This window comes from Vulpes vulpes, chromosome 12 (assembly GCF_048418805.1).
Source record: "Vulpes vulpes isolate BD-2025 chromosome 12, VulVul3, whole genome shotgun sequence".
Taxonomy (NCBI): Eukaryota; Metazoa; Chordata; class Mammalia; order Carnivora; family Canidae; genus Vulpes; species Vulpes vulpes.
In genome coordinates, this window is record NC_132791.1 from 172534287 (window position 1) to 172558049 (window position 23763).

Genomic DNA, 23763 nt, shown 5'->3' on the forward strand with positions numbered 1-23763 from the left:
GCTTTTAAGGAATTGTATTAGTTATCTATTATTGTATAACAAATCGCGCTAAGCTTAGCATCTTAAAACAATGAACGTTATCTCACAGTTTCTGTGGGTCAAGAATCCTGGCATGGCTCAGTTAGATGCTTCTGGCTCAGGGTCTCTCAAAGCCTGTAGTCAAGGCATGGTTGTCTGCAGCTATAGTCTTTACTGAAGGCTCAGTGGAAGAGGATCCACTTCCATGCTCACCCAGGCAGCTGCTGGCAGGTCCTCACTGGCCAGAGATATCAGTCCCCTGCCATGTGGCTGTTCTGTATGTGCTCTTCTGGACATGGTAGCTTGCTTCCCCAGACTGGGAGCTCTGAGGGGGAGACAGAGCAAAGGAGGACAGCCGTGTCCTTTTGTATGCCAGTCCTCTCTTGAACGGGACATCCTGCCGCTCTTGCTGTACCTTGAGGTGAGATGTGAGTCATGAGGTCTGTCTGCACTCACAAGCATGTGACTACCATGGCAGGGATCATTGAAGGCCATCTTAGAGGCTGCCTATCAGGGATTTAAATCAAGCAGGAGGTAAGGTGAGGCAAAGATGCTCACATTTGACAAGGGGGCTTGTCACAAGTATCATAGCAGGGACATTTGGGGTGTTGGGAGAAGGAAAAGTTTGCGTTTAGTCAGGGATAATTGGGCACGCGTTCATGAAGGTGCTTACCAGTGAGATGGGCCCTGGGTGGCTGATTTCAGCAAGGAAAGAGGAAGCAGATAAAGCGACTCTGGTCTACTCCCCCTTTCAACCCACTCCTAGTGAATTTGGTTATCTGGCTCCAACCCATGGAGATCAGAAGGTAGAAGGGGGAGTGTGCAGAAAGTGCAGAAGGTGGCAGGGGGAGTGTGTTTTCTCTAGCAGATGCTGACATCTGGACCAAGTGGCAGTAGCAAGTGTCTAACAAGAAAGTATTGAGGGCTTCTTAATATGTAGCAGTCCTGGAGCATTTGTTACAGAGGCATTCCCCAGGGGCCTCTGAGGGCACTGGTCTCTAACAGCCTAGTAAGTGGCCAGCAAGAGGTAGTTACATGGGTGCCGCCGAGGACCCACGGAAGCAAAGAAGCAGTCGTTTTAGAATGTTTTACTTTAAACAAACCAGTTATATTTTACAATTTGGGGTCCTTCAAGGAGGTAGAAGCATCAGTCCAAATTGGATTATCTATACGAGAAAGGCAAAGGAGAGCTGTAATAACTAGATATAACAGTCTTTAAATTTAAAAAAATAGTTTGTACTTTTCTCACATGAATGAAACACAAATTTACTTTCCATTTAATTTATAAAGGGGGTGGCTGTTTTGTTTGATTTTGTCTTTACTAATTGACAAGTAATTGTGACCTCAGAGAGGGAGGCCACTCTGAGTCCTGTGTGGAATGGCAGCGCACGTCTTTACAGTGGGGTTTTCTTTTATTTGCCTCTCAGAGAAATAGAGTTCATGGATCATTCAGAGTGTGTCTATTTCTGGAGGCAGATGGATTAAAGGACCCACAAGATAGTGGCCTCTTCGCGTTTTTGATGTTCAAAATGAATCTGTGGCTTATACCCTGTTAGAATGGAAAGTGCCTCTCCCATCCTTACAGAGCACAAGCTGGGAGATTCTCCATTCAAACTGACATCCAGCCCTATTTTTTTTTCCATTAAAATTCACCCATTTATTTAAGTCATCCAACAAGTTTGGAGTGGTAGAAAGAGAAGGGATTTGGGGGGATTACCATGGTTCTGGCTCTTGCTACTGACCTCAGGCGGCTTCTCACCAGTTCTCTGAGTCTCCCTTGCATTACCCACAAGATGGGAAAACCATTCCTTACTATGTGGGATTTTCATTTTGAGTAAAATATGTGGAAATTACCTCTTGCAATCTCTGGCACCTCCAAGCACTTAATAAATGTTTTTTTTTTTCTTTAAAAAGTATAGTTTTTAAAACATGGCTCCCATAATATTTTCCCATTGTACCCTATGATTATGCCTATTGAAAAATTAACAATCCCTTAAAAGCCTGTTCACTTATTGTCTCCCCAGTTGGACTCTCAGCTCCACCCAGGCAAGTGCATGCCTTGTTTTCTCTTACCATGCCTTTTCTGCACCTATTCACTTACTTTTCCTCCTTCTCTCACTTATGTTGGATTGAGTGATTGAGCTTTCTTTATTTTAGCCCCCTCCCCATTCATTGTAATCCATGTACTTTTAAGAAATTATCCTTAAGTTCTGTACACATAATGAAGCCTCCACGTCATCCTCACCTCTCCAACAAGCCCAGACCTAGAACCTTGGCATGTGGTCATCATTCTTTCTCCATCTGACATGCTGTTACCGCCTGGACTCCAGTTCTACCCTTGTGCAAACCCTTAGCCTCCTTGGTCAAAATCAGTATTATGATTTTATAGTCATTCTTATATTGATTTATCAGCACATTCACCATGTTTCTTTGTTGGCTGTTACCACTTGCATGTCTGTTTTTTTTCTTTCCGAGTATAGTTTTTCTTTCTGAGTGTATCCTTTTTAAATTCTCTCAGTGAGGGTCTAAGAGTGGTAAACATTCTTTTGCTGAAAATGCCTACTTTTTTTTTACCCTTGCTTTTGAATGATAGTTTTGCTGGATATGGAATCTGTGTCTGATGGTTGTCTTCTTGGCATCTTGACAATTTTGTGAGTTCTGATGCCATAGCCCACTTCTCACGTGGTACCTCTGAGCCATGCAAAAGTCTTAGTTGAATTAAGGATGAGCAAGAGTATGATTAAATCTGGCCTTCTAGATAAGGCTAACATACCTCCCTTGGGAATGTGCACAGGAATTTCCCCCACACTTTGAGAAGGGCTAAACACACAAATGCTGGAAAAAGATTTGTAGAGATTTACCAGGGATCACCCGGCTCCAAGCCAGGCTTCCAAGTCTGTAGCCAGTGACCCCACTGCCACCTTCACAGCACTCTGCCTGCTTTGGGGAAGCTGTCGGGGAGCTCTGGTTTTGATGTTTCTTTGCTTAGTCTGGATGTGGCTTGTATGCAGGAGTCTTCCTGCATAGGAGGAGAAGATGCACTCTCCTCTTTCCTCAGGGGTAAGGCCTCTGGCGGGCTTGACATCTGAAAGCCCCCTGGCTTTTAGGCAGACACTTAACATCGCCGCAAATCCATCTCTGCCCACAGATTATGAAGGAGGTCCGGCGAGCGCTGTGCAACGCGGCCACGGACGACAGCAAACTGCTGCTTCTCAGTGCAGTGGGCAGCGTATTCTGCAGTGGCCTAGATTACTCCTACCTAATTGGCCGGTTGTCCAGTGACCGGAGAAAGGAGAGTACCCGGATTGCAGAAGCCATCAGGTGAGCTCTGCTCATGTTTGGACACTTTGGGACCTGCCTCCTCTTGGCAATTGTAGCACATAAAAATATAGGCTGCTCAGTTAGATTTTTAATTTCAAACGGCAAAGAATTTTTTTATCATAGGTATATCTTGTGCAATGTTTGGGACATACTGATACTAAAATATTATTTGTTTTTTATCTGAAATTGGGATTTAATTGAGCATCCTGTATTTTTCTGCCAAAATTAAGGTGCCTTTGCTCTCTAGGTTAGATCCCACTTTATTCTTTTGATCAAAAAGAGATTTTATTTCTTTATATTAAGCACAGCATCTGGTAATGCCCGTGTGTTATCCATGCTACTCCCACTGTCTGTCTGATGGTGAAATCTTTGATTTTCTGGGTGTCCTGTGTCCTGAAGCTGACATGGCTCAGCACTGGAGAGAGGATGGAGGATACCCTGGGCAGCTCTGCATTTGCAGACCCCATGGGGGGTGGGGGAGTGCTTCTGCCTCTCTTGTTGCCTTTGTTCCCAACTTCTGTTGGGATCCTGGGGCTGACATCTGATCCCAACAATCAGTATCTCTTTTGGGACCCTGAAGGATAGATATTTCCATATTATTTATGGATTTATCAGAAGCAATTGAGTGTTATTTTCAACAAGAGCCATCACTCAGTCTCCACCCTGGGAAGGGCTCATGCTTGCTGCTGCACCTTGTCCCAGGCTCAAACAGGAGTCACAGTGTGGTAATGCCACCTGGTCTCTCGGAAAGGAACACTTATCTGTGTGTCTTGGTGCCTCAGGCCTCACAACGAGGGATTTTCTGGGGCTTCCAGGCTCACTGCACCTGGCAGCATTACATGGAGGCTGGTTCTCATGCGGCTGTGGGAGCCTTCCAGGAGATACGGAGTCTCCAAGAGATGACATGGGGATGCTGCCACAGGTGGAGTTCTACATCCCCTTTTCAGGGTGAAGCATCCAATGAAGTATGCTCCAAAACACATGTGTGCTTCCTGTTGCAGAATTCTTGCCCAAAGAGACAAAACGTCTGAACGCTGTTATTAAAAAAGGCGTCCTGGTTTCATGCTTCCCAAGCTTCCTGGCTATAGACAGCCCTGGCCACATCCACAGCTGTTTATTCCCTGCTTGGACTCAGCTGTGCCTTTTAACAGCTGCCTAATCACTTGGCAAGGGGAGCAACAGGGTCCCCAGTAAGCTTCGTTCATTTGTGGGACCATCAGGGTGCCCATCTCTCTGGCCTGAGGAAAGCCTTGGCCATAGCCATCATGTGGCTTACGGATTTCAGTGGAGGCATTAGCTGGATTTCCGGAAGTCCCAAATTTGAGGAGATTCTGAATGCATTAGCTGACTTCTTGAGAAATGCAGGCAGTAGGATTTAAGACATTTGCTATCTCATCAGAAAAGTGAGTTTCTCTTAGGCAGAGTAGAGAGGGAAGTGGCAAAGGGAATTCTTCCCAGTGTTCAGAGGGAGTGGAGGTTCCTAATTTGTGAGCCTGTAGAGACACCAGGAGAGAGAATGGGGGATGTGTCCTAGACCAGTAGTTCTCAGACCCAATAGCATAGTGAATCCACAGGGAGCTTCTCTAAAACCCAGCTGCTTGACAACTCCAGAAGATTCCAAATCAGTGAGCATGGGGTGGAGCCAGCACATCTTTGGTTTTAAAGTTCCCTTGGTAGTTCCACTGTGTTAGAAGGAACAAGAGTGGGTGAGGAGCTTAAAGGTGATAGATGGGAGTGTATACAGTATGGCCCCATAGAGAAGAGTGCCCATGAGGTCAGAAAATGTGCCATGCCCATCATCATCAAGCACCTAGGGGAGGTTCCAGCTCCACAAACTTTGGAGTGCTTCCCCTGGCAGCCATGCTTCGGAGTTTGGGACACAAGGTGGCAGAGAAGCATTTCCCAGAGAATTTTGTGCAGCTTTCCAGAGAAGCATCGTGAGTGAATGGCACTGTCCATAAATTACTTTGGGCCATGCTGCAAATTCTGTCCTTGTTCCTGCAGATTTTCCAGGCATATTAACATATTTTTAGTCTGAGAAGTCTCTTGTGAAGGAACTTTGTTCAAAGTCTAGGATGGCTGAAACATATTTTGGCCACAGAAACTTAAAACCTACTGACAGCCCTTGCAATTCTCTGGGGACATGCATGCTCTTGGCTGGGCTGACCTCCAGGATCTGGGCATGTTGCAGCCACAGCACCTCCAGCACCACTCCCACCCCATCCTCATTGTTTCCTAGAAAAATTACACACACACATGACCCAGGACGCCGTGTTCACTCTGCAGATGTTTGTTGAATGAACTAACAGATGTTAGAAGAGCTCAGATGATTCATTCAGCACAGGCTTCTGTCCAGGACCCAAACAAAGCTGTCAGCCCTATCCTGAAAGAGAGACTGCCCTCACCTGAACTCCTCACAGATGATGTGATAGTCTGCTGATGGGTTGCTAGGATGAAGATTAATCAAATAACCCGCGTGAGAAACTTGGACTGACCCAGCACATAGTTCATACTTAGAACAGGTGTAAGGAGTTATTTTCATTGCTAATACTATTATGTCCAGCCATGAGTGCTAGCTAAGTCTGGTCTCACTGGAGAGTGTGTTTCAAGAGCACCCCTCCTTGGGCCCCAGGATGGCTATTGCTGTGTGTAGCTGGTGCTCACAGGTCTCATACTGGCTGGCTTGGCTCTGAACTTTGGCAGTGGGAGAGCTGCACCCTATGGCTCTGGTTAGAGGGAATAGGTAGCCCCACAAGGAATGCCAATTGCTCCAGGTGGAATCCAGACATCCCTGTATGTAGAATATTGCTTCAGCATCTCCTTTTGGCCTAGAGGGTGGATTACTGACCACTGAGAGTGGAGCAAGAGCAGCATCTGCCCTACCCAGCAGGTGCACTGACTATAATAATATAAGCAGTATTGACCAAGGGGTCCTGCATACCAGGCACGGTCTCCTTTAAATCCCAGAGGCCCTATGGGAACAAACCATTGGCTTTCCCATTTGACAGGGAGTGAAATGAGATTCCAGAGAGTAAGTTGTCCAAGATCTCACTACTGGTTAGGGGCAGAGTGGAGATTTGACCCCAAAATTCTTGCTCCTTAGGCCACATCAGAGCAGCCTAGTGCTCAGACAGGCAGAGGCCACTGGACTCAGGCTGAGTGGAGGAAGCTTTGTAGCCAGAGTCAGCAGCACTGATGGACTTTGATGCTAAGGAAGATGGCAAGTCATCTTGCCCGCACAGTCCCGCCACCCGAGTCAGGATCAGATATCTGAGCAGCAGCATCTGTAATGCAATATCCTGTTTGCCGTCAGGCTTCTGTGTCCACTGGGCCTTTGTGATAGAGATCTGCTTGAGTGATAGGAAGAGGATGGGGAGAGTGGTCTGTGCATTGCATTTTCATATCCGGGACATGAGCCCATGAGGTAGTCTGGACCAAAACAGGATGGTGTGAGGGTGCAGGAGTGGAGCTGGGCACACTAGCTCCCCTTACCCCTCCTCAGGATGTGAGATCCCTCTGCACAGAGCTCAGGTTGGAGACCACAGAGGGAAGGTTCTGGGCTCTGGAACAGTATGTTCCCTTAAGGTTGTGAGGGCCAAGATGAATTCCTGAGGGGCCGCTGTGTGGAAATTGGGGTAGAGTGAGAAAGTTAGAGAAGCCCTCATGAAGTCCACAGCAGGTAGTCATCTTGATAGGGAAGGACCCTCTTTACTGAGTGTGTTCTGCAGCTGCTGGAGAATGGTGGATCCTCATGAGGCTTGGGAGGGAATCCTGCACTGAGCGGAAGATTTGGCTTGACGACTCCTGAAGTCCTTTACAACTTCTGAGATTCAAGGTCCTGGAATTGTATGAAGGGGTTTAGATGTGGAATGTTGGCCCCAGATCACTCAGACCCTGTGGCTCCAAAGACCCTGCCAAGAAGCCCCACATACCGTGTGGACTCCAAATTGCATTTGGTAAAAAGCATATATTAAGGCCAGTGACTGAGGCCATGAAGTTAGGAAGTCAGGCCAGGGAATGGGACTGGCAGTGGCTGAGAGAGCTCTACCTTATACTCACAAATCCCCACACAAGAGTCAGGAGATGGAATGCCTCAAGCTTAGGGCAAGGGTGCATACTCAGGTGACAACATATAGGTTGTGAGACGCCCTCCACTCAGGCTTCTCACAGTGGAATTCAATCCCACCATTTCACCCTGATGCCCACATGTTTTGGTGAGGATTGCAGGGGGATGTTAGCAGCTGAGAAGGGAGAAATCAGATGGATGTTTGTATCAGTGAAGTACTAGCTGCTCTAACGTACAAATACATGTATTTGGGCTCAGTTATGATAAAGATTTACTTCTATTTGGGAACCTAAAGCGGATGTTACTGACCAGCCTGTGGCTGTCCTCTAAGTGTGACTCAAGGGCCCACACTCCTTCCATCTTGTGGCTCAGCACATGCCCTCCAAGATGGCCATGCCCATCAGGGTGAAAGGATTTGTGGGCAACATGATGGGAGATTTCCTTGTCCTGGCCTGGAATTGTGCATAGGTTTCCACTCATTCCATTGGCTGGCATTGGATTACTTGGCCACAGCCATCTGTGAGGGAGATGGGGAAATGTGCTCCAGCAGCAGATTCAGAAAGAGGAGGGGTGGGAAAGCAGGTCCGGCAAGCAGTGAGTGCATCCCTGCTGCACATCACAGTCTCCACTCTCTTTCTGAGAGCCTCCTTTATCTATCCGGCAGCTATTTACTGAGGGTGAACTCTAGTACAGATGGGCACCAAGCCATACACGAGGCAGACCTGAGGGTTTCTGTAAGGAGCTGAAGAGGGAGGAAAATCCAAAAATAAGTAAGCCAACAAATAAGTAGGATAATTGCAAATTGTGATGCTGGTGTTTTCCAAGAACCCTCAGAAGGCCTGTGTAGCTCATGCACTGTGCACAGGCATGAGGGAGACAAGAGATGCACCTGAAGGGGTGAGCAGAAGCAGACTGAGGCCATGGGCAGGAGTATGGATTTTATTCTTGTGAGTTCTTGGTAGCTTCCACCTGAGAACAATGAAGGATTCAGGTTTTACTAGACATCTTGGATCTCTCCTCCATGTCCAGATGACTATGAACATTTTATAAATCTTATAGAGCAGCTATGGGAAAGGCAAAAAGCATTCTAGGTCAAAGAAAGTAGGGTTGGCTCTGCTTAATTGGTCCAGATATATGCTGGCACTTGCTCTGTGAGGAAGGGGAGGGGGGAAAATGTCTCCTAATCCCAGAGCCATGATCCCAGATGCCTCGTACCTATGGGAAAGGTCAGTGTCCTCCCCCAGTTTTGGTTAAAGCCACCCCAACATATGGATCCTTGTCAGCATTCTAGAACCACCCTCGATGAGTCTGCCATCTCTGGGTGATTCAGAATCAGACAATCCTAGGAGTGAAAGAAATGTTACATATCATCCATCCTCACCTGTGCCCGCCCCCTGAAGCTTGAATTCCCTCTACAGCATCACCCAAAGTGGTCATCCAGCCCAAATTGGAATACCTCCAATGACAAGGGGTTCATACCTCCCAGTGCTGGCCATTCCACCTTCTGCCAGTGCTATTGAACATTCTTTGTCTCATTCAAATATGCCTCCTAGTGACGGCCTCCTGTTGGCTCTCCTTCTGGTTCTGAACCTTGATGTTCAGGCTGTCTTCTTTAGGATAGTTACGCTTTGTCAGTATCCAGGGAGTGGTAAGCTGGGTGCAGTAGTGGGACAGTGGGCGTGACCTGGGACCATCTAGACAAAGTGGGGCATGTGGTCAGCCCACGAATTTCTTTCTGAAAATGTGCCACCAACCACCAAATGTGCCATGCCTGTGACTGCAGCTTAGGGGCTTGGTGTTCAGGAGAGTGAGACCCTTGCCCGGCACCCACTTCCCTCTGACGACCTGAGGGTGCTTTACCCCACCAGGGAAGCTTATTTCAGCCTTGGCAGGTTAAAGGATGTCAAATAGGTCTCGGCAGCCTGGCCATCTGTTAAAGAAGGTCTTCTCTTTTCTCCCAGGGACTTTGTGAAGGCCTTTATCCAGTTTAAGAAGCCTATCGTGGTTGCGATCAACGGGCCTGCCCTGGGCCTGGGTGCCTCCATCTTGCCCCTCTGCGACATCGTGTGGGCCAGCGAGAAGGCCTGGTTTCAGACCCCCTATGCCACCATCCGCCTCACGCCCGCTGGCTGCTCCTCGTACACCTTCCCCCAGATCCTGGGCGTCGCACTGGTAAGCTCCCTTGTTCCTTGGGCAGGATCTCTCTCTGTGATAAGTGGCTTTGGGTCCCAACAAGACCCCTTCTCTGTCCTGGATTTAGGCTATGGCCCTTCATGTGAATAAGAAATCCAGAGGTGCACCTGCCCTGTGTAATGTGCTGAGTGCCTCTGCTTCCTCTGCTTCCCCAGAGTTGCTGGGACGAGGTCAGGCTGATCTCAGAGTCTTTGAATACTGGTGCCAGATGCCAGCAGCAGGTGTAGCCAAGGGCTGAGGGGACAATGAAGACGTTCACTTATCAAACATATACTTTTTTCACCTAACTTAATTCAGTTAGTTCATTTACCTAGGCACTTAACTAGTTAAAGCACATAGAATTTTAAGCTAAGTTCAGTTTGCTTATCTAAGCATTTTGCCTACCCTAGCTCATTTATTCTTCACAACAACCTGAGAAGACCATGTATTAGAATGGACTATGCTGTTAACAGTCGCACAATCCTAGGGTACAAACAACAAGCATTTCTTTCTGGTTCTTGCCGCAGTCCAATGCAGATGTAGTAGCCATCCACACTGACCGGGGGCCCAGGTGTCTTCCATCTGGTAGACCCACTTTTGCTTCAGACCAGTGGATGCAAAGAGAGAGAGCTTGGAGGTTTTTATGGGCCAGGTGTGCAAAGAGGCATCTCACCTCTGCTCACATTTCACAGACCCAGATTCCAAGGTGTGGCTACACCCACCTACAGGGAGGCTGGGAAATGTAGTCTTGCTGTGTGTCCTAAAAGCAGGAAGGGATTTTGGTGTTCACAGGCAGTTCCCACCTGGAGTACCCACATGTTATGGTTTCCATTGCATAGATGGCAAGCCAGATTGGAGAAGTCAAGGAACTTTCCATGTTGTATGTCAGTAAGTAAGTGGTCAGAGTGGTGTTAGAGTGAATGGCTGCAGTCAGATTCTGTGCCAGCTACCAGAAGTAAGTGTGGTCAGGGGCCAGTTATAATAACACTTAGAAAGCACGCAGCGAGGCCAGCACTTGAGAGCCGTTGACTCAGTGCATCCTCCTATAGCCCCCTAAGGTAGAACAGTTGTCATCCCCACGTGACAGATTGGAGACTGAAGCTCGGAGAGGGTGAGTTGTCCAGAGTCACACAGTGGGAGTGGTAGTCATGGGATGTGAACACAGACTATCTGGTCTCAGAGTCTGTGCTCTTAACTGGTTTGTCATAAGTAGGACCCACATCCAAAGAGTAAATCTGAAATTGGGGGGATGTCTGCAAGACAGTATTGTCTGAACTCAGCTTGCATCTCCTGTAATAGCTTGTCTCTCTAAGAAGGGCAATAAGCAGATCCGGTGCATCCTCTAGACCGGTTCTAGAAAGTCCCCGCACCCACATGTGTAGGTCCTCTGTCTAATATTGAAGAAAAATTCTGCCATATTCCATTGTAAGGGACACCAGTGACCTCCTTTTTGTTGAACCCAGTGGGTCTGTGGTCAGCTCTGATGTTGTTTGCTCACTGCTGTGACAGATGCTCCTGGAAACTCTTGCCTCCATCCTCTCCATTCGTGACTTCTCCTTGGCCCTCCAGGAATTTATCTGCTAGTCTCTCACAAAGCCTTTGATGGGTCTTCTGGTTCAAGTTGGAGCTCTTAGGCAAAGCTCAGAGCATTTTAATGACCCAGACCTTGTTCCTTTTCCTGTTTGGTCTCTGGCCTTGACATTCACATCTCACAACTCCACAAGGTAACTCCCAAGTGACTCCACAGGCCTGTGGGCTCAGCACACTTATCACCTGCTTTCCTCACCCAGCAGACTGAGTCCAGTGCCTCTTCCATCCTTAGGTTTCCTGAGATCCAATCTCTCCCCACCCCTGGCTGAGGGCCTAGGGTGAAACTCTCAGGAGGCCAGCTGCAGCTGGGACTTAGTGGATCCTCCCTAAAGTGTTGCTGGTACTGAGATTCTGCACAGGGTTGCCCAATCATTTTGATGCTCCCTGCTATCTCTTTGATATTTCCATTCTGAAAAATGTGTCCACTGTGTTGCATTACACACCAAAACTATGTGGGCACTCTGATAACGAAGGACTGAGTGGGTTGTCCCAGGAAGATTCTCTAAGCTTGCACTGATCATCCCTGTGTGCCGGCCACGTTACTGGTCACTTTCCACATGATGGTCTCATTTACTCTTCTGAGCACCTGCAAAGGTAGGTCCTGTTGCCTTACATTTTATAGAGTTTATAGAGAGTCGAAGTGTAATTATGAAACTGTTTTGTTGTCACACAAACGACACTGTTGCAGCCCACAAACTTAAGTGAGCTTCCAGTAGACACCTGGCATTGCCTTATCTGCTTAGAAGTACAAAGATGAATAACATGGAGGCTGCACCCTTGGTAATCCCACCTGTGGGTGCTAATGCGTGACTGGTGTGGTGTTTCCCTGCTCTTTTGTTACCTCATTGGATCCTCACAGGTGGTAATTGGTACCCACTTTAGAAATGAATAAACAGAGAGGCAAAGAGATTTGCATAGGGTCACAGGGCAAAGCAGAAGGCAGAGCAGGGGTGTCTGATCCTGCAGCCTGCGCTTTCCACTGCTCTGGTCCTGTAAACTGTGGCCTTCTTACCTGGGGAGTGGGGTGGGAACCCCGCAAGTGGCCATTACTGCTGGACTGTGATAAGGTTCACGGGTGCTTAGAGAAAGAAAGCTCCTGGGCAGGGCCACCTCCCAAGTGAGTCTCGAAGGATTGCAAGCCCTGTTCTGCCCCTTCCGTGTGGGCTTGTCACTCTTTGATGGTAGCACAAAACAGGAAGGGCAAGTACGAGATTAGCAGGGACCCCTAGCAGCCCCACGCCCACTGGCACCACCTAGTCTGTGCAGCAGGGCCATCAGGTGGGATCAGTGAGGCCTTTCGGATTCAGAAACTCAGTCCTGGAGCTGCTAGAGGCTGCTCACAGTCCAGTGGCAGAAAAATGAGGCAGGCAGGGAGCCCAGGAAGCAAACACTTTCCCTTTTGATCTCGGCCACTGCGCTCTGCCCAGACTCGGTGCCACTCCTGTTCCTCCCTGTCCTTTGTGGTTGCAGAAATGTGAACATTGTACAGTGTTATCTCTTTCTTTCTCTCTTTATTTCAACCATTTCTGAAACTCCAAGAATGTTGCTGACGGGGATGTGTTCTTGCCGACTGTGTCCTCTTTGGCTCCTTCCGTTGTGTTCCTTCCTTTCATTTCTCCTTCTGGAGACAGAGGTGTTTCTGAATAAGTGTAATGACATAGATTTGTCTTCAAACCTCCAACCAAATGCATGCTGTAGGCTCATTATCAACCTGATAAATTTCTCTACTCTGGCGTGAAAGATTGTCCTTTGGGTCATCATGACCCATCAGTGACAACCAGAACAAAGGGGAAAACGCATGCATAGATCCAGCAGCCTGGAGAGCCTAGCATTTCAACATCGATCCAAGAGAGGCTCAGCATATAGGGGCAGGCAGATGGATGGCAGGTCAGGGCAGGGATTGTCTGCTGCGTGAAGGAGGTGGGGATTTATCCTGAAGGAGGTAGGTACCCCGTCACATGGTGGTAACCATCATACCCTAATTATCAGCAGGAGAGTCACTTGGTAAGTTTTAGTGGTGACTGCACCGTGCTATCTGTGCCTAGGACCTTATCCATCAGGCTCCTCCCAGAAGGAGCATGACAGCTCTGAACTACAAAGCAAAAGGAAATTCTTGGGGGAGTAGGGTTTGGAGGAAACCACAGAAGACAGGGAGGGGAGGGCCAGGTAGGGAGGGTGCTTTTTGCCCTTCACAACTGGGCAGAGGTATGCGCAGCCCCAGGCCACCAGGAGAACTGCACCTCTCTGCATTAGTATTAGGGTATTATTTAGAACCTTTCTGGCTGCCAGTGCTGGAGACACTTTAACTGGCTTAAAGCGGGAAGAAAAGAATGCACTGATTGCCCTAACTTGCATACCTGGGAGCAGAGCCTTCTTTGGGGATGCTGGGATCCAGGAATCTTAGCTTAGTCAGGACTCTCATTCTCCATCCCTCCTTTCTTTGTGGACCCCCCTCTCCAAAGAGTGGGGACACAGCAGTGGCTGCCATGGGCTCCATGACTTTAGCATGCAACCAGGGAGGGAGAAAGATCTTCCCCATCACTTCTAGCTTAGAAACCTCATGGAGAGCTTTATTATCTAGGGCATATATCTGTGCCTCCCTGGACCAGTCGTCACGGCTGTGCTTTCAGCACTGAACTGTACCCAGCCTAAGGCGCATGCCCACTCCTGTGGATCTGCTGCCACATGTGAAGAGGGGTGGGGGCAGATGGACCCACAGTAGGGACACAGCTTCTTTGGGAGTTGAAGGAAAGCTGTGGACACTCTGCTCAGAGAGATGCACACAGAACAGGTGTTTGCAGTAGTTCCCAAAGCTTATCTGACCGCCAGTCGATAACTGTGCCTTAGAGAGCCAGACCCATGGTTCACGTCAAGTCCAGGCCTCGCTAAACGATGTGAAAGGCACCCTGGGCTCTCAGCCTTCCCCTGCCTTTGCTTTTTTCAGGCCAACGAGATGCTCTTCTGTGGGCGGAAGCTCACTGCCCAGGAGGCGTGCAGCAGGGGACTTGTGTCCCAGGTCTTCTGGCCAACCACGTTCAGCCAGGAGGTCATGTTGCGGGTCAAGGAGATGGCCTCCTGCAGCGCGGTGGTGAGTTCCTGTGTCTTTGTGTGCTCCTCCTTGGGACAGACCCATTTTACAGATGAGGGTAATGAGGCTGAAAGGGACTAGCTGACTTGCCAAAGGTCATGGAGGGTGTGTGTGTAAAACCATAAATGCCTCCTCTCCGTGTGCAGAGCTTAGACCCTGAGACGGACAGTTGGCATGCTTAGATATTCCCTGTTATGTCCCGTCTGGAAACTTCACAGAAGAGACTAATACTCTGGGGGTAGAGCGCATTGCCTTAAAAGAAAGTTCCAGACACACACAGAAGCACAAAACATCTGTAGTTTTCAAAGAATATGAGAAACAAAGGCACATAAGGACAAAGGGTGTTAAACTGTTCTAGAGATGAGAGAAACCAGTACACGCCATCCTTGTATTTCATTTCTTCTACCCACTGAGTGTGTGGCACACTTGAACATCGCCGTTGGACTCTGAAGACACATTGAAAAATAGATAAATAAATAACACCTCTGCAGAGCCGCCGGATTTTAATTAAGTGTCGATTTATCTCAGAAAAATCACTCTGAGTGAGGTATGGAAATATCCTGTTGAGAAGTGGAGCAGAGGCCACTCCTGGAGCCACAGGGCCAGTCTAGGAAATGAGGAAGGTGGTTTGGGAGAATAGGGCCCTGGGTGCTGCAGCTCTGTCTGCTTTGGGGTCAAGGAGGTGCTGTGCCGGACTCACGGGGTCAGACCCTTGAGTGTCCCTTCCTTCTCTCTTCTGCGCTGAACCCTCACCCCCCGCCCCCACCCCCAGCCGCCATGCCTCTCCTCCCTGCCCCCTCCACCCTCACCCCCAGGCCCCCGTGCCTCTCCCCACTGACCCCCCACCCCAGGCCGCATGCCTCTCCCCCTTGCCACCCCCACCCCCGGCTGCCATGCCTCTTTCCATTTGCCTCATCAGCCTTGATTGCACACCTACTGTGTGTAAGCTCACCTCCCCAGAAGCCTGACAGTGCCAGTGATGGTGACAGAGTGGCGATGGTCCTGCATCATTGGTGAACTCCTGTTATGAGCCATGCACTCTGCTAATCCCTTTATGTGATTCTCTTTTAATCTTCCTGATAACTGTTGTGACCCACTCATCCCACTTTGCTTGGGACTCTCCTGGTTTTAGCACTGAAAATCTCACATCTCAGGAATCCCTTTGGTCTTGAGCAAACAGGGATGTTTGATGACTCTAGGATCAGCAGCACTGACAAGCATGTAGGCATTCTAAGCAGAGGAAGCAGTGTGAGTGAGGACACAGGAGTCCGAAAACCCCTGCGGAGTTTAGACAGAGACTCATGGTGGTGGAAGCAGGTTCACAGGCTACTCGAGAGACATGAAAGTTGAGAAGGAAGGTAGGAGAGAGGCCTCAAAGCTCCATGGAAGAGTCTGGTCTTTGGGCAACGGAGGTACTCAGGTGGATGAGCTGTTGAAGAAATACTACAAGGAAATCTTTCCTGTCAGCAGTTGTGAATTCAAGAGCTTTGGGGTGAGGCTTGAGAAAGGACTCTGCTCTGCAACCTGGGAGATGGGGTTCTTCAGGGGAATTCCTGTGAGGCAGGAGGTGGCCTTGGTCCACCAGCTGTTCTCACTCCCCTTAGCCTCCAGTCCGGGCCAAGTAGGAAGATCCATCCTCATTCCAGCCTGCTTCAGCTAGGGAGCCTTGGTCCTGCTTTTTCTCTTAAAGCACTTGGGGAAAATGTGAAGTGAAACCTTGACATCAGCAGAGTAGAGGGAGGCACGAGGAAGGGTGCTCAGGTGCCTCACTGCCCCACAGTGCCTGTGCCTGTGCCAGAGCAAGGCAGCCGCGTGGCCTGTCCCCAGTTGGCCAGACGTCTGCAGGCCACATGCGCCAGGCAACCCGGGCACCTTTACTCCACTGAGCTCACGTCCTTCATCCTAATGTGGAGATAAAAATACTACCTATTTATGGAGTTAACATGAGAATGAAATGAAAGAACTCGGGGAAAGTACTTCTCATACATATTTCTAATAGCATTGCTGTTATTACTGCGATTAGTACGATCGCTATTACTCATTACTGTGATGATTTTTACTGCCATTGGTGCCATGTTACTGCCGTAGTACTACAGTATCATGACCGCCGCCACCATCCTCACTAGGCCATTACTAACATTCCACTGTTATTGCTATGATAATACTGTAGCATTATTACTATTGTCATCACTGTTATTGCACATCACTACCATTATTGCAATTATCATTACTCATTACTACAACAATCGCTCGTATTCTTGCTGCTGCTCTTACTACTAAGCCTAAGCTAGAGGTACTGCTGGCGGGGTGAGTCCTGTGGCTATTTGGACAGCCGTCAGTTCCTTATCTTACTCTGTAATGCCAACTATCCTTCAGTTAGGCATCATTGTCACTGTTGTGCAGCTAATCACGGTGAAGCATGGGAGGTGAAAGCAGTTGCCCAAACTTTTTCGTGACACCCGTACAAAGGGCGCAACACCTTGGCACGCCTGGAACCCATTCCTGGCGCTGCTAGGGACACAGGCCTGGGAAGTTCTGGCCGAAGGAGGCAGTCTTCTCTGGCTTTGGACATTAGAAGGTTAACTGATGCCTCATAGGCCGAGTATATTCCTCTGGAGCAGATACCTGGTGCCAGCTAATGAAGCTTATGCGTTTCCCTTCAGGTGTTGGAGGAGTCGAAATGCCTTGTTCGGAGCTTCCTAAAGTCTGTGCTTGAAGATGTGAACGAGAAAGAATGCCTCATGCTCAAGCAGCTCTGGAGCTCCTCCAAGGGCCTGGATTCCCTGTTCAGCTACCTGCAGGACAAAATTTACGAAGTCTGAAGAGCCCCAGCCCACCTGCTCCAGAGTTTGAGGGCACCTGACTTCCAGCTTTGCCCTGTGCTTCACACATCAGAGCACGGTGTGCGCCGGCTAAGGAGTTTTGTCAAGGTGTCTCTCTTGTGTCCATTTCCTCCTGTCCTTTGGTTGCTCTGCATTGGTTTGATTTTGTATAACAGATGGGAAACGCAGCATACTCGGTCTCCCCCCTGCCCCCCACCCCTGCCTCTCCACTGGCCAGAGAGCTATTGAGGGCTATATCTTCCCAGGCCTCTGCCAGGTAGCATCATCTTCTCCCCACTTGCTGAAATGCACCATCCCGGTCCAGGAAGGGGAAGACTAATTCTCCCCATCCTTCTGACTCAGGCTGTGTCTACACAGTGCCTCTGCTTTGGAGACTTGGCTGTATGGCTCTCTTTGGTTAGGTGCGGATCTGGTGACAGGGGACGGTCAATCTTAGGCAATTTCCAGACCGATGAGCAAAATGGTTGTGTAGAGCCAGCCTCAGTCTTCTCTCTGATGCAAATCTGTGTGACTTTTAGGGCTTGGTCTTAAAACCCAATTGAGTGATTTGCAAACCCAGATATTGTACGTTTAGGAATGTTTTGTTAAATATATATTTTTAAAACAATGTAAGTGGAAATTCTGATAATTTATGTGTATTATATGTAAAGCTAGTTTTACAAAAACATGAACTACTAGGAAATTTTTTCTTTAATCAAACTTATTTAATTTATTTATTTTTGTTTATATATTATGATATCTGTCGTTGTCGCAGATATTATTTTCATACTGCCCTGGACCAAATCCCATACGAGGTTCATGCCGTTTGGTGCATTCTAGCAATGAACCACGCAGAAATAAAAGTCAGAGAGATGTAAATGGAAGGATCCCCATGGATAAAAGGAATAGCTCTGCACCAGATCCTCTTCGGTAAAACAGTTTTCAGCTCTAATAATTGAATACCTGTTCTTAGGAGAAATTATGGGAGTGTTTTCTCTTCACTCTGCTGCCTTGAAGGAGATAAAAGGGCTTCTAGCCTGAATGATACTGAGACATACCCAGCCCCTAATTTGTGACGTCAGGAAGAGCTAATAGGCCCTGCCTAGCCATTGCATGTTGTCTACAGTGAGCCTTTTTTCTCTGGGGCAAATGACTGAACTTGGATTTCAGAGTCCCATTTCTTCCGTGTGGACAGCATTAACTAACTGGTTTTGGCCTTCCAGGGGAAGTGGGGGAAGAGCTCCCGCTCTGTTGAGCTGTCGGTAGGTCTGAATCATTTTGTGTCTAGAAGCCCAAATGATCTATCTTTTTTCTAGTTGTTTACTTACATCAGGGAGAAATAACCAGGGATGAGGTCTCCTGTCCCAGGATGGGGACCCCAACATCTGAATTTCGACCATCATCCCAAAGTCCGTGGATCAGCTAGCTGCAGAGAAGGGGCAGGGGTTGGTTTGGGTTTGGGTTTGGGTTGGTGAGAGAGGTAGATCTCAAGTTTGGAGCAGAGGAATGACGTGTTCTACACAAGACTTGACCGCTCTGTGGGTCAGTCAGATTCTCAGAGTGGGGGAGTTTCCATGTCCATCATGCCCCCTGAGTATTCTCAGAGTCCCCTTGCCTCCCTCATCTTTTCTTTTTGTCTGTGGTCAGCAGCCTGCCTTGGCCCTTGCTGGAGATAGTGAGTGGAGCAGTGAGCTCTGTGCACGGTGCAGGGAGGAGAGGCAGGCTGAGAACATGGAGGCCTGTTGCTATAGTTTTCTGTCTCCCTTGTGTCTTAAGAACAGGTTGAGTGTCTACACTGTGGCCAGAGATATCTTCCTGTGAAGTTCATCTGGACACCATCCCTAAGATGGCCTTGGCTCCCTCCTTACGAGTTTTCCCATGATCTTAGGAGGGATCTCATCTTCTCCCTTCTTCTTGAGTCTATGTCATCTTGGCCCTGGAGCTGGCAGGGGACAGCCACCTTGGTTGAATCCAGCCAGAGAAAGATAGAATTCAAGTCCAGGGTCCTCTGCTCAGTCCATGTGGGATCCTGTGGGAACTGAAGCTCTAGGTCGTTGGGGATTACTGTAGGGAAACACTTGGCTTTTGCCCAGATGCCTGCAGTCCCATTTCCACTTGAGTTTTGTCTCTTCCTTTGAGAAAGCAGATATAGGCTTTCCCGGAGCCCTGGACAGACCGTATTCTTGTGTGTGGTAACAGATAATCTCTTCACCACTGCTAAGTCCTCTAAAGATAGAGCCCTGTGCCTTCTGTGTACTTTCTGGGGCAGACAGGTTTCCCATATACTTATCTATAGAAGCCATTGGGGAGGGCAAAGGATGTTTGGAAGTTCAATGTCTATCTCTCTGTTCTCTGCTGAAAGGGCCTAAAATGTTTTAGCTTTGGATCATAGGTCCAAACTTCTAAATGTTGGAAGGATCTCTGATGATAGGGTAAGAACGTGAAACCATTACTAGGGTGGAATTCCTGCTGTTAATTTGTAGGTTCTGGGTATAACAGGAAGTGTTTTAAAAGATGGTCGTGTTTTGGTTGTTTCTATCCAGTCCACTCAAGGAGGATGTTCCACAAATGGGACAAAGGTCAGTTAAATCTGCTTGCTGCAGGGTAGACTGCACTGCTGAGTTCTCCACTTTCTGGATAGTTGTTTTGACAATATGGTGATGAAGTCCAGGGAACATCTAGCAAAGTGACCTGAGATGGAACATGCCAGAACTATGGATGTATCAGGGTTTATCCTCCAAGCTTTCTTAAGACAGGGGGCTCAGGTTTTCACTTTTATCTTTGGTCATAACACCTTTTCTCTACCCGTCGGATCCTTTCTCCCCTCTCTTTACCCTGCTTTCCCTCAAGCCCACCCTATGTCTGTCCCTTCCCAGAGCCTAAGCAGGTCTTTGAGCAACTGCCCGATCCTGACAGTCCACACCCAGACTTAACCTTGGGATTGGAAGAACCACTGTGGGTGGGAAGTGAGGGTACTACTTGAGTCAAGGAAACTTGTAGGTTACCCACCCTTTGCCATGCTGTGACCCATGCTTTAGAATTCCCCTTCCTCCTCCGCTCCAGCCCCAGACGATTAGCACACAGCATCTTTTAAGTGGAGCCACTGGAGTTAGCAGTCCTGTTCCAAGAGGGCTTTGTACAGACTTTGCCAAGGTGGTCAGAGCTCCTCACCATTCGGAAACCACACATTAATGCTGATGTACCCATGTGTCCCTTCCTGCTTTTAAATAATAATTTCTGTAGGCAGAAACCATCAAGCTTACCCTCTAAGAATGGAATTGGGTAACTGAGAAAGAAGGTGGTAGAGAATTGATTTAAAATGTTAGACTTGTTCAGTATAGATTAAATTAGGAAATGTTCTCTCTGAAGCATAACAATATGTTTCTTCCGTATGAAGTTTAGTATTGAGGATGAAAAATAATGATCAAAATGGACTGATCAATACAACTGTAGCTCCAAATATCCACAAAAAAAAAAAAAAAGCCTTGACTGAACACTGAACTGCATTTCCCATTAATTGTTGGTTTAAAAGATTTTGTAAACTTTTTTTAATTTGAAACTGAGTCACATTCATGCAATTTTCCAATCTAGTTTCTGTGGAAATTTTTTTAAGAGAAACAGAAACATCTTCAAATCTTCCTAAGTGAATATTTAAAATGCAGAATTGCTTCTCTTCTGTGTTTCTGTATTCAGACACTTAGATCTGTTGTACATATTAGTTTAGACACTCTCACTAATATACACAGTATTTAAGACTCTAAATGAGATTTCTTAAGTATTTTATTTTATTCTCTGTAAATGGTTTTGTATAATCTTTAAAAATCTACACTTTGCCTTTGTAGATATTTAAGGGAAACCATTTGGGGGTTGTCTTGCATGTATATTTTTGTTGTAGATAAGTGTTGCTCAGTTATTTCTGCAAATTTTGGTTGAAATGCTTACAGACTTTAATACAGTATATATTTTCAGAATATAAACTTTTATATTTCTGTGGTAAGTTAGGATATGCGTTTTAGGCAATCTTTTCCATTAACATCACTTGTTCTTTCAAAAAATAGCATACTGGTTTGGTGCCAATGGTTTTATTTTATTTTTTCATTAGAATCTACTGCTCTTATATTGTTGGAGAGCAGGTTAATTTTCTTTTTCTCAGAGTAATTGAGTTTGAAGTATAATTTGAAAATGTATTGAATTTGTGGATAAGCCTTACCATTAGGATCAGTAAATTTTCCAACCTTTGCAACTACATATGTAGTTTAGGACCTCCCCATAAAGTCTCACTGTGTGGCAGTTGATGGAGTCTGTGAACAGAGCCTTAAGCTTGTTGCAAAAAAAAAAAAAAAAGAAAAAAAAAAGAAAAAAAGGGTAATACGGGTTGTTGTTTCTTCCAAGCAATGTAAGCCATATTGATAGACTCAATGCAGTCTGTAAATCATGGCTAATCTGAAGAGTTTGGTTGAGCTGATGGCGGCAGGGGCCAGAGAGGCAGCTTGGTGATTGTCTTTGGCCATACGAATGGACCAAGGACAGTTTTTCCGGAGCCACCTTTGTACTATTCACATGGTTTAGACATGGTCACAGGGAGGGCTGCTGGTCCATCATTTGTTCTGTATAAATGGCATTTCCTGCTCCTGACCTTGGTGGTTGACCCCAGGTCCCTTTTGGATGACCTGGAACCATCCAGCCTGGCTGAGGTCAGCACTCCTTGAGAGGTGTTAACAAAGTTTACATGTGAGTCTTACTGTGTAGACAATCTGAAGTCAATTTCAGTTACGTAATCAGCATTCCCATGTGTCCTGAGTGTCTTATCAATGAACTATATGTGTTAAGCCATACTTAAACCTGAGTTTAGCAGGGCAAAGGCAAACTAGATGAAGAACATCACATTAGCTGAGTCCGTTCACCCAGGGCTGTTTTAGTGGAGTATAAGTCATGGAGCTCATTGGTGGTGCATCCACTGTGTCTGGGATTTAATAAAACTACCTAGAATTTGGACTTAAATTTAAAAAAATTGTGATTCTTTTCAGTTGGCCACACTTCCCTAGCTGCCAACTGATTCTCCTTACTAAGGCTTTAAAGATGCCTGGAGATGAGGGCTATCATCTGGCCAACGTCAAGTTATCGAGTGCATCTCTAGTAAGTGTTCTACCAACAGGGTGGAGATTTGCCTCCAATGTTTGCAGTTTGTGAGGCAGTCCAAAGAACTGACATCTGACCCGAAGCCTCAGCTCAGGTGTCTATCTGGATTGACCATGCCTCACTGGCCCAGCACCTGACCTGATGCTGGAGCTGGCTCATTTAGGGGACTTCAGGAAGTCTGGGGGTGTAGAGTGATCCATCTGGTACTAAATTTGTCCCTGTGCCATTAGTCCCAGCTGGAAGTCATTTGCTGATGTCCACGTTGACAGGATTGTGAAAATATTGCCTTTCATAAAACCAAGGACCAAAGAATTCCATTATTCCAACAAAGCACGTGTTTCATAGACTGGGCACATCCAGACAGAGGTGTGCATGCTTTATGGCACAGAAAAGCTGCTCACTTCCACCAACCTGGCTGGCTGTGCAGAGGGATTTGTTTTCACCTTGAGAAGGCTCTGAAGATGAGTTTCTCAGATTGAAACTCGCTATCTCAGGTGGGTGTTTCTGCTGTGCAGTCCCAGCCTTTATCCATATCATAAAAGATGGAGGTCTGGCATTCTTCCAGGTGATCTGACCAGTGTAGACTGTTCCATCTGAGTAGGGACCCCAGTGTGATTTTTTTTTTAAGTGTGTCTACACTGAGCAGCATCCTGCAGTTGCTAAATTTCCACCTGCTTTTGTTTTTCATTGACCCATTCCAATTCCTGTTTGGCATGAGAAGAATTTCCCGCAATTCTCACACCAAGGGATGCTCCATTTTTCATTCGTGATGAAGTCACCAATCCATTAACTGGTTGAGAATTGATTGATGCTGAAGAAGTGGTATTCTAGTGGTAAGGCTTATTACCAAACTTCTGATAATGAAGCAGGCTACCAAAAATTTATCCAGCCCACCCTAGGAGTGTTTGGATTTGATCGTGGGTGTTGCACACACACACCAAAATCCAAGGAGACCTTTGCAAATTAGGCTACTTGTTTTATTTTGCCAGGTTATCATGGGAGAGTCTTTAACTAGTTCTGAATATTTGTAAGTATGAGTACTTCATAGAATTATAAAGCAGGTACAGCTGACCCTTTCTCACCGCGTTGTAAATATTTCCCGAGACTGGGTGCAGTACTGAGGGATAATAATCTTCTGACTTATCAAATGCTGACTGTCTAGAGCAAATTGTACACTCTCTTTGTGAATGGTCCTGTAACGTGTATGAACACATTTCTGGGTGCCTTAGAAGTTGTATTTTTCATGTGTGCTAATATGCAGTATTTATACATTGTGAGAAGCTGCTTTGAATAAAAAGGTTGAAACTTCGTCTGCATTTGCTTGTGTCCACGAAACTCGCAAACCTGTGGTTTCTGAACAGAGAAGTTTCTGGGCCCCCAGGGGGTTGAAACACTGATGCTTATAGCGGTATCAGGGTTCCTGGCTTGAGGCTTCAGTGGTTCAGGCTGGTAGCCACTGGGCAGCAACAGTTTGACATCAGAGGACCGTAGAATGGGGCGGGGGGGACCCACAGATGATTTTTCAGGGGTGTGGATATGAGCATTCA

At 47.1% G+C, this 23763-nt stretch overlaps 1 protein-coding gene across 1 annotated transcript in view; it reads left to right on the forward strand.

Annotated features, from left to right (window-relative positions):
* Positions 1-23524, forward strand: part of CDYL2 (chromodomain Y like 2) — a 163285-nt gene extending 139761 nt beyond the window's left edge. Inside the window, exons 4-7 of the mRNA XM_072731472.1 lie at positions 3167-3339; positions 9367-9577; positions 14112-14255; positions 16919-23524. Of these exons, the coding sequence (XP_072587573.1) occupies positions 3167-3339; positions 9367-9577; positions 14112-14255; positions 16919-17077 (687 nt within the window). The 3' untranslated portion in view covers positions 17078-23524. The remainder of the gene's footprint in view (positions 1-3166; positions 3340-9366; positions 9578-14111; positions 14256-16918) is intronic.
* Positions 23525-23763: the final 239 nt, after the last annotated feature.